The 10,455-nt window shown below is 40.4% G+C and overlaps 1 protein-coding gene across 1 annotated transcript; it reads right to left on the minus strand.

The window, feature by feature from the left end:
• Positions 1-66: 66 nt before the first annotated feature.
• On the minus strand, positions 67-9,457 carry LOC115165809 (SAM pointed domain-containing Ets transcription factor-like). Its single transcript, XM_029719209.1, has 5 exons — positions 8,960-9,457; positions 5,653-6,101; positions 2,018-2,215; positions 1,598-1,780; positions 67-1,360 (listed from the first exon to the last, which is right to left on the minus strand). The coding sequence occupies exons 2-5, from the start codon at positions 6,086-6,088 to the stop codon at positions 1,182-1,184; spliced, it is 996 nt and encodes a 331-aa protein (XP_029575069.1). The 5' UTR covers positions 6,089-6,101; positions 8,960-9,457; the 3' UTR covers positions 67-1,181.
• Between the last annotated feature and the right edge of the window lie 998 nt (positions 9,458-10,455).

The raw sequence follows: 10,455 nt of genomic DNA on the forward strand, positions 1-10,455 counted from the left end.
TTGACTGTACATTGTGATATGCTATGATTGTAGTCTCAGGGTGCTTGATGAGAAAGCAGAAAAATACACATTGTGTCAATTTATTTTAGACACATTCAGTATGTAAACACATAGAAGGATATACAGTATGCTTTAGGTCATTATACCTCAATATTTACAAAAGACATCTTGCTCACACTCTCATTATAAATATTCAATATTATGTTTTAACATGTGTACAGTATGTATTCAGTCACTAATCTCTAGCCCTGTTTATACCTGCCGTTAACACGCGTCCTTCGTCATGATCTTGACCTGATCTTGCCTGTTTACACTTATAAGATTTGATCACAATGTTTCTTTTAATCGTCTTCACTTGTCTAAAAATGTGGGCACAATCAGAATGTGGATAAGATCAGGACAAAGGCAGCATGTTAGAACCAGGTATAAACAGGGCTTCTGTCACTGGTGTTTGTCTCTACATATGGATTCTAGCACTTGAAATGTGGCAATGGTATTGAAATGCTTATATTACAGTAGTTTACTGTATTCACAAATTCCTATTAGACTTGATTCTTCCGCCAGTGAACGGGCACCGGAGTCAAATCATTTCTCTATACTTAAATGAAATTACCAACGTAAACATCAGATCTGTGTGGTTAACAGCTGTGCTTACTTGTGACTCGTGAAGAGCCCCATACATGGGAATACCACTACAGATCAGTAGTAACCACATTGCACACATTCACTCCAATATTCACCCGGCCTGTAACAAAATGCCATGGACTGTACCAATGCTTTTATATCCGAGGGACATTGTGTAATGTAAATGAAAGAGAAACCACCTTAAAGTCAATAATGGTGGTTACAGTAATGTGAAGTCACAATCAGAGAAAAAGAATACAGACATATGGTTTTGACCTTCGTGAAAATGAAATATTGGACAAATAGTATTGGAAATATTGGAAATGTAAAACTTTGCATATCTAATGCAATGTGGCAATAAAAAATGACAAAACCCCATATCCAATCAGTTTACCTAATAATATTGGAATTAGGCAGGAGTGCACAATGCAGGAGGCAGTCTATACATTGCGTTGCTGGAGCTAAAACAACCCTTTTGCCAAAACCTGTTTGGCTAGATAGTGGTCTCCAGTCATCATCAACACTAATCTTCTCTTCTGGCTGGCTGCCCCACAGGTTCATACAGGGTGGACAAACTGGTAGACCAGTCTCTGGGACACATCAGGCTTGCGGATTATGCCTTTCTTGTAGTACTGTCGGATAGAGCGACTCAGCTTGTCATAGTTCATAGCTGGACGGTTCTTCCTGATGCCCCATAACCTGGACACATAAGCCGAGTCTTCTATTTTGAAGATTCCTGATGATTATAAGAAAAACTATTTTTGAGAGATGGAACATTTAACCTTTTTCAGCAACCAATGCACAATAAGCCCCAATGTTGAATAACCCAAGTCAGCTCCCATGGCAAACTTTTCTCACCCGTACTGTGTACATTTTAGGACACCCTCAGCCTCAAACCTAGGAGGTTTGCCCTGAAATGTACACCATACACCGGCATGCACTCCACCCTTATGGCTTCTCCCTGCCCACTCACCTTTCTCCTTGTTGAGCCAGCGGATGCAGTGTCCGTAGTTGTGCGGCTTGAGGAGCAGCTCTCTAAGAAACTGCCACAGGTGGATGGGCTGGCCTGAGCAGGAGGAGTCTGCCTTTGGCCACGACTCCTCAGCACCATGTAACCTGTTATCTCCTGGTGTGCAGGGCTCCTTCATGCATGCAGCTGTGACAAAAACGACATAGAACAGAATTACACATTTGTTATCTCTACACAAGAAAATACCTGAAAACTACAGCACAATCTGTATAGTGAATGAGCCCGGTATTCCTTCGGCTTGTGGCTATAAAACACGCAATACTTTTACAATGGAATGACTCACACCGAAGATGAAATACATGCCATGTTATATATACCACAGTACAAGTAAATGGACCCATTGAAGGTTGTCAGTTGTCCTACCTGATCTCCAGATGTCCAGATGAGCGTACAGCAGGTGTCCACACTGCATCGAGCGCTGCCTGAAGTCCTCCTCTGTCATGGAGCACAGATCCTTTCCACTGAGCTCCTGGAACACCTTGCCCACCTGGGGTAGTCTGTACAGGTGCTCTGTCCACAGCAGCCACTTCTGGACGTTCCCACAATTCCACTCCATGGGGTCTGCACAGGAGATGAGTTGTTAATGATGGACCAATATAATGGTAAACATTTATCCACAGCAAGTTATATATACAGTTAAATACAATGGCACTGTTGGCACCAATGATGTATATAAACCCTGTATTGCTGATGCTATGTATGTCACAAGCGTTGATGAAAGGTGACCAAAACGCAGCGGGTATAGTGCTCATCTTTGTAATTTATTAATGAGAGTGAACACTTAAACAACAACCCGACAATCAACAGTTCTGCAAGGTACACAGACTATACAGAAAGCAACCACCCACAAATCCAAAGGAAAAAACAGGCTGCCTAAGTATGGCTTCCAATCAGAGACAACGAAAAAACACCTGCCTCTTAATAAAAACCATACTTGGCTAAACATGGAAAAAGAAACATAGAAATAGAAAACTAGAACCAAAATCCCCTAGAACCAAAAAAAAACTAAACACACAAAACAAACACCCCCTGCCACGCCCTGACCATACTACAATTACAAATGACCCCTTTACTGGTCAGGACGTGACAATGTACTGCCCAGTGAGAGAATTTGAAGCCACCGGTCATCCATATTGGCACTCCGCGAAAGAACAGTCAGTTAAATGTTTCAAGGACAAAATAACATGTATTTAATTATTTTTGTTGTTGTAGTGGGGACAGTAACATTTTAACTTAAAAAATATATACTTTTAGGAAAATATTTATATACAGTTGAAGTCGGAAGTTTACATACACCTTAGCCAAATACATTTAAACTCAGTTTTCACAATTCCTGACATTTAATCCTAGCAAGAATTCCCTGTCTTAGGTCAGTTAGGATCACCACTTTATTTTAAGAATGTGAAATGTCAGAATAATAGTAGAGAGAATGATTTATTTCAGCTTTTATTTCTTTCATCACATTACCAGTGGGTCAGAAGTTTGCATACACTCAATTGGTATTTGGCAGCATTGCCTTTACATTGTTTAACTTGGGTCAAACGTTTCCGGGTAGACTTCCACAAGCTTCCCACAATAAGTTGGGTGAATTTTGGCCCATTCCTCCTGACAGAGCTGGTGTAACTGAGTCAGGTTTGTAGACCTCCTTGCTCGCACAGGCTTTTTCAGTTCTGCCCACAAATTTTCTATAGGATTGAGGTCAGGGCTTTGTGATGGCTACTCCAATATCTTGACTTTGTTTTCCTTAAGCCATTTTGCCACAACTTTGGAAGTATGCTTGGAGTCATTGTCCATTTGGAAAACCAATTTGCGACCAAGCTTTAACTTCTTGACTGATGTCTTGAGATGTTGCTTCAATATATCCACATAATTTTCCTACCTCATGATGCCATCTATTTTGTGAAGTGCACCAGTCCCTCCTGCAGCAAAGCACCCCCACAACATGATGCTGCCACCTCTGTGCTTCACGGTTGGGATGGTGTTCTTCGGCTTGCAAGCCTCCCCCTTTTTCCTCCAAACATAATGATGGTCATTATGTCCAAACAGTTCTATTTTTGTCTCATCAGACCAGAGGACATTTCTCCAAAAAGTACGATCTTTGTCCCCATGTGCAGTTGCAAACCGTAGTCTGGCTTTTTTATAGCGGTTTAGGAGCAGTGGCTTCTTCCTTGCTGAGCGGCCTTTCAGGTTATGTCGATATAGGACTTGTTTTACTGTGGATATAGATACTTTTGTTCCTGTTTCCTCCAGCATCTTCACAAGGTCCTTTGCTGTTGTTCTGGGATTAATTTGCACTTTTCGCACCAAAGTACGTTCATCTCTAGGAGACAGAAAGCGTCTCCTTCCTGAGCGGTATGACGGCTGCGTGGTCCCATGGTGTTTATACTTGCATAGTATTGTTTGTACAGATGAACGTGATACCTTCAGGTGTTTGGAAATTTCTCCCAAGGTTGAACCAGACTTGTGGAGGTCCACAATTTGTTTCTGAGGTTTTGGCTGATTTCTTTTGATTTCCACATGATGTCAAGCAAAGAAGCACTGAGTTTGAAGGTAGGCCTTGAAATACATCCACAGGTACACCTCCAATCGACTGAAATTATGTAAATTAGCCTATCAGAAGATTCTAAAGCCATGACATCATTTTCTGGAATTTTCCAAGCTGTTTAAAGGCACAGTCAACTTAGTGTATGTAAACTTCTTGTCACACGCGTCGTTATAGGTAGTGGACCAAACTGCAGCGGGTATAGTGAACATCTTCTTTTATTGAAGGAAACCAAAACACTTACACAAAACAAACAACGAAAAACAGTCCCGTAAGGTGCACTGACTATACAAGGAAACAACCACCCACAAACACAAGAGAAAACTAACCCACTTAAATATGGCCTCCAATTAGAGGCAACGACAACCAGCTTCCTCTAATTGGAGGTTGTTCCAAAACCCCAACATAGAAATAGAAAAACTAGATAAACACAAATCAATTTATAACATTTTTGACATGCATTTTTCTGGATATTTTTGTTGTTATTCTGTCTCTCACTGTTCAAATAAACCTACCATTAAAATTATAGACTGATCCTTTCTTTATCAGTGGGCAAACGTACAAAATCAGCAGGGGATCAAATACTTTTTTCCCCCACTGTATTTTCATGTTTTATTTTTATGTTTAGCTGACATAATATAATTTAAATGTATGCATTAAGGTGTCTGTAATATAATAAATGTGGCAAAAACAAATGTAAACATGAACAAATGCATTTCTATAGCTTAAAAATGGTGGGGGAGTGCCAAGATGGAGTCGCAGAAGCTTCAAAACAGCACCCCTGCAGTCATCTAGCCAATATATAAATCACTGGTTGGCACTCATGCAAATGCATAGGTTACCTATTCAAATGTGAGCTAGTGCATCTTTAAGGAGCCTTTGAGGAGAAGGAGATGAGGTGTGTGTGCATTGTACTGTACGCAATTTCTGAACTCATATTTGTTTATTTTCTTTATGACAGGTACCAAGTTGGTGAGTGTGTGAAATGATGAATTGTCAACAGAGCCATTTGCACAGGGCGGGGAGGCCCCAGACACTTCCTTTCATTGGGTTTAGCCTATCGTCAGTGGCATTGCCATAAAGTCGGAGTGTCGCATAAAGAAAGACCAACCTAAATGGTGACCTTCACTGTTTTGTTTGCTTTGCTGTAAGTAAGATCCAATAATGCATAAGGGGGTACTTCAACTGTTAAAGTAGTGCATGAAAGGTGCTCTTTTCTCTGTGCTCTTTTATCCTTATATATAATAGCCAATCTACTGACAGTGACAGGTCACATGCTCAACTGTAGTGAACATAATAGACCATGAGACTGATAGAGGCATGAGGTCTATACCTTTTGGAGAACTTAACATATGAAACGGTAACACAGTTTATAGGACAGGATAAGGTGGTAATAACATGGTATTGTAACAAATTATAGGCAAACAATAGCTTGGTAATTTAACAGTTTTCCTACCTGGAGTAATGTTGAGCAGTATGCAGGCAGTCTCTATGTCCTTCAGTACCTCTCCCAACACCATGCTCTGAACCTGCTCCAGACAGCGTTCCTCAACCTGTCCCTCTAGCCCAGAGGGGAGCCCCAGGCCCTGGCTGTTGATGACAGGGCACTGTTCCAGGGCCTTACAGGGGGGCACAGGGGGCGCTGCTTCAGACTTCTTCAACAGCCACGAGCTGTTTTCAGTGAGGAGCATGTCGAAGCAGGGCAGGAAGACCCCTTGCAGGCTGCATTCAGGAGCGGTGTGTTTAGGCACACTTATCAGTCCCCGGGGCGGCTTGGTGTCCTCCTCCTCCTCCCAGGCCCTCAGGGCAGACCCACTGTGGGAGTAATCACTGAAACTCATCAGGGGTAGGTGCACTGTGCTTCTCATGCGGTCACAGCCTGGACTCCCCATAGCTTCAACAGTGCTGGAGAAAACAAAGGAAGACTTTCATCAGTCATGTTGTATAAAGCGATTTATACTGGATACACCTAAATATAATTTCGGTATCTCATGAGGCTCAATTGGAGACAATAGCGAACTCAATGGCAAACTGTTCATATATTGACATAGTAAACGAGATGTGTAAGAACAAACTTTTTTTTTAATCATATCTGATGAAGAACAGAAACTGCCATCCATGAGTGACACTTTCTATTTACACTTTTCTAGTCACTTTGTTTGACTGTCTTATTTTCCTTCAATTCACATGGAATTATATTCTCTCAGACAGTACTGTCTTTATTCTGCATTTAAACCATGGACAAATGCCCAAATATTTAAACAGTAGTAATCCTAAAGCAAATATGACATTTCATACATTTTCTTTGGTCTGTTGGCACCTTCTTCAAAATGTTGAATTAAACAATCTCTTTTCATTAAAACATAATTTCATTATGTAGAGTAGCAGGTTTGAGTGTGGTGTGACTTTTTGTCACGTTATTAGTAACCCTATAGGATGAAACCCTGCAGGTGAAACGACAGTTCAGTTGGATACCAGAGTGACAGTTAATTCTACGGTGGGGGGGCCTCTTATCTTACCCTGAGGTAACAGACATATTGTAATGTCAAGTAATAACGTCACGCAATACTGTATCAATGACAGCTGAATCAGCACTTATAAACTGAGGCCTTTAGGCCTAGGATGTCTGGCTGGTTGCTCATGTGCTGGTGGACACTGACAGGGTTAAGTTTTTTAGGCACCAAGATTGATTTGAGCTTAATTGTAAAAAGAAAGTCCCTGCCCTCATGGCATATTAGATAAAAGGTGGATAATGAATAACCCAGCCCATATCCATGGTGTGACCACAACAGCTCATAATGCTGCCCTGGCCATGCTCACGTAGCGGGAGGGATTACACTGCTGAGAAGTGCTGTGCCTCTGGGCACTAAAACCAGAATGCACCATCCTTATGTATGACTTATGCTGTATCTTGTACTGCTGCCGTTGACACTAAGGTGTACAAACGACAGTATAGTGCAGCTGTTTGAGCCTAGGAGCTTTTCCTCCCAAGATGACTAGAGTTGAGAGAGATTATCATGGAAGAGATACTTACCCCTAGGTGTGTGTTTTCAGGTGCTTTTGTCTTTGGGTGATGGACTAGGCACGCAAGACCATGAGACGTTTTCACGCAAATTATCTTAGAAAATCCATATCACGTAAAATAAAATTTTACTGCTGACAACATGGCTTGTTAAAATACCTGCCTTTCCAGATATCACATGGGAAAGACTTTTAGGTTTTTACAGTGGTGGAAAAAGTAACCACTTGTCATACTTGAGTTAAAGTAAAGATACCTTCATAGAAAATGTCACCCAGTAAAATACTACATAAGTAAAAGTCAAAAATTATTTGGTTTAAAAATAATTAAGTATCAAAAGTAAATGTAATTGCTAAAACATAAGTAAAAGTAGAAAATAATTTCAAATTACTTATAATAAGCAAACCAGACTGCATGATATTTTAGCTTTTTTATTTATATACCGATAGCCAGGGGTACACTCCAACACTCAGACATCATTTAAAAATAAAGCATTTGTGTTTAGTGAGTCCGGCAGATCAAAGGCAGTTGGGATGACCAGGGATGTTCTCTTGATAAGTGCATGAATTTGACTATTTTCCTGTCCTGCTAAGCATTCAAAATGTAACGAGTACTTTTGGGTGTCAGGGAAAATGTATCGGGTAAAAATACATCATTTTCTTTAGGAATGTAGTGGAGTTCAAGTAAAAGTTGTCAAAAATATAAATAGTAAAGTAAAGTACACATACCCCAAAAACTACTTAAGTAGTACTTAAAAGTATTTTTACTTAAGTACTTTACACCGCTAGGTTTTATTACTATTTGGTGCTTGAGGGGTTTGGTCAGATCATATGGCTTATCGTTTCCAAGACTAAGTGTAACATAATTGGTGAGTTATTACAGGGAAGTTAATTGACTAAATACTGTAAAATGGGGGCCTTTCATCTTCTATGGAAAATGAAATAGTTCATTAGAATGAATACATCTCAATTGATTCTCAAAACTATTAAAACATTAATGATTTGTACATGGTGTTATACTCAAAGAATACTTTCCCTTTATTGAAGTGTCTTACAGTCATGCTCCATTTCTATGTTTTCCTTTGTGGGTATGTGTGCATGCATGTGTGACTATTGTACTACACATGAAAGAAATACTGCTTTAGAACAAAGCACTGGCTCCAAAAATATACCTTGCTGGATAACAATGGTAAACTGATATCAGAGGAATTCAGTCGATATGAAGATATTTGGTCATGTATTACTCATTGCATTCTCCCACACATTAATCAAAGGGAGGGCTACTTTAAAATGCACACCTATTTCTTTATCTAGCTACTTTACCAGCATAAAAAAAATCTGAGTGTGTTTGTATTCTTCTAAACTTTCAATCAGAATTCAGGCACACATTATCATTAGCAGAGAGTGGTTAAACTCTCATGGCAACCTGTTGAACTGCTTTGGTTCCCCTTGGGGCATTGTTAATAAAAATGAAAAACGTTGCTAGTGAGTGATAATTAACAAGCAGTTTTGTGCACTTGCCATGGATGCAAGAAAAGATCAGGAAATGTCAGTGCATCAAAAGGAAAGAAAACCACCTGCACTTTATATCTGAGGGGAATGAAAACGCCATAAAAAAGAGAATCACCTCACCTGTAAATAAAAATGTGTTCTTAACTGACTTGCCTAGTTAAATAAAAGGTTAAATTAAAAAATGACAAAATGATAAACATCTCTCCCAAGCCCAGGTGTGCCCGTAGACTTACCTGGTCAGAGGTGTAGGCTGCTGATTCTGTCTGAGCTGAGACTGTCACTCTGGATATCTGTCTGAGCCTCTGTCAAAGGACTGTCTTCTTGTCAAAGTGCTGAGGAGTTCCACAGTGAGTCACAATACAGATAGCAGTCAGAAGCTCAAGTCCCAAGCTCCTCTGGTGGTGGATGAGTCTAATATGTAGGCTTTACCTCAGTGGTCCTCTCTGGTTGGCTGTCGCAGTCGTCAGGTTGTAACAGATGATTGTGGCCCTCAGGTCATGAGGCAGTGATGTGTCAAAGAGAGGGTCATTAGGAGGCCTGGAGCCGTGTCTCAAAAACTTTCAGGTGGTCGGAGCTCTGTCTGATGCTCTGACAGTTGTGAGGGAGTCCTCAGCTGGCTTGATTGGTTGAGTGTAAGGCGAGGTTATTGGTCATTGCCGGCCAGCCTTATCTGTAATAAAGTTCTCACAATACTGACAAATTCATGCCAGAGGAGGGTGTGTGCCCAAGCAAGTGTGTGCATAGGAATACTTGCTTCAATGTGAGTTCAAGTCATATTTATAAGGAGACATTTTACCCTATGTAAACAGTATGAATAATGTGGTTCTGCCTAGCCACAGGTGAATGAGCAACTCTGTGATGACATCTGTAGCTTTCCTCCCCTCTTAAGAAGAGCGGCAGTTAACTCTTTGCTGTCAACCATGGCTTCTCATAGTGAAAGGACGAGTTTTCTAAAAGTGTTCCCTTCAGTATTTGTTATAATCTATACAACATTTGTGATTTGTGAATAAGATAACATTCCATTGGCCTGAGGGGATTTTTCGAAGAATTCTCATCACTTAAAAATGGGCATAATGAATCAGGCTGCATTGTCTTAATAAGAGGCAGGTAACAACACATTTGTCTACCAAATGAGCAATTACAATATGCACTGATTTTTGACATACAAGCTTTCTACTTTTTGCCATTTTAGGTGAAGTTGAGAAAAAAATGAAGAAAGTCACAAACTCTCTACATATATAGTATATTTCTCTCCTTTCAATATTTTGGATTATAAAGCCAATAGAGCAGGGGTGTCAAACTCATTCCACGGGGTCGAATGTCTGCAGGTTTTTGTTTTTTCCTTTCAATTAAGACCTAGACAGCCAGGTGAGGGGCGTTACTTACTAATTAGTGACCTTAATTCATCAATCAAGTACAAGGATGGAGCGAAAAACCACAGACACTAGGCTCTTCGTGGAATGTGTTTGACACTTGCTATAGAGTGTACTTTGTTTGTTTTGGGGGGGGGGGTTTCTTCGAAATAACCGTCCTTACCAGCACAAATTACCACAGTAATTTACACCACATAAATATTTGTTTGTCTTTTTCCTGGTTATAGTGTTACCCAGCCTATTCAACAGTGCCATATCAGATGTGATGAGGCAGCAGGAGGCGAGCCATGATCTGCAAGAGAACAGAACCACAGCTGGAGGTTCTTTGGATCGCTACAGTGTTATCGTGTTCATAC

Source organism: Salmo trutta, chromosome 28, assembly GCF_901001165.1.
Source record: "Salmo trutta chromosome 28, fSalTru1.1, whole genome shotgun sequence".
Taxonomy (NCBI): Eukaryota; Metazoa; Chordata; class Actinopteri; order Salmoniformes; family Salmonidae; genus Salmo; species Salmo trutta.

Coding starts and splice junctions, on each gene's coding strand:
- LOC115165809 (XM_029719209.1), bottom strand. CDS start 6,088: ATGGGGAGTCCAGGCTGTGACCGCATGAGAAGCACAGTGCACCTACCC. Junction 2,216..5,652: donor ACTGCTCAACATTACTCCAG/GTAGGAAAACTG, acceptor TCTCCTGTGCAG/ACCCCATGGAGTGGAATTGT. Junction 1,781..2,017: donor TCTGGACATCTGGAGATCAG/GTAGGACAACTG, acceptor TTTTTGTCACAG/CTGCATGCATGAAGGAGCCC.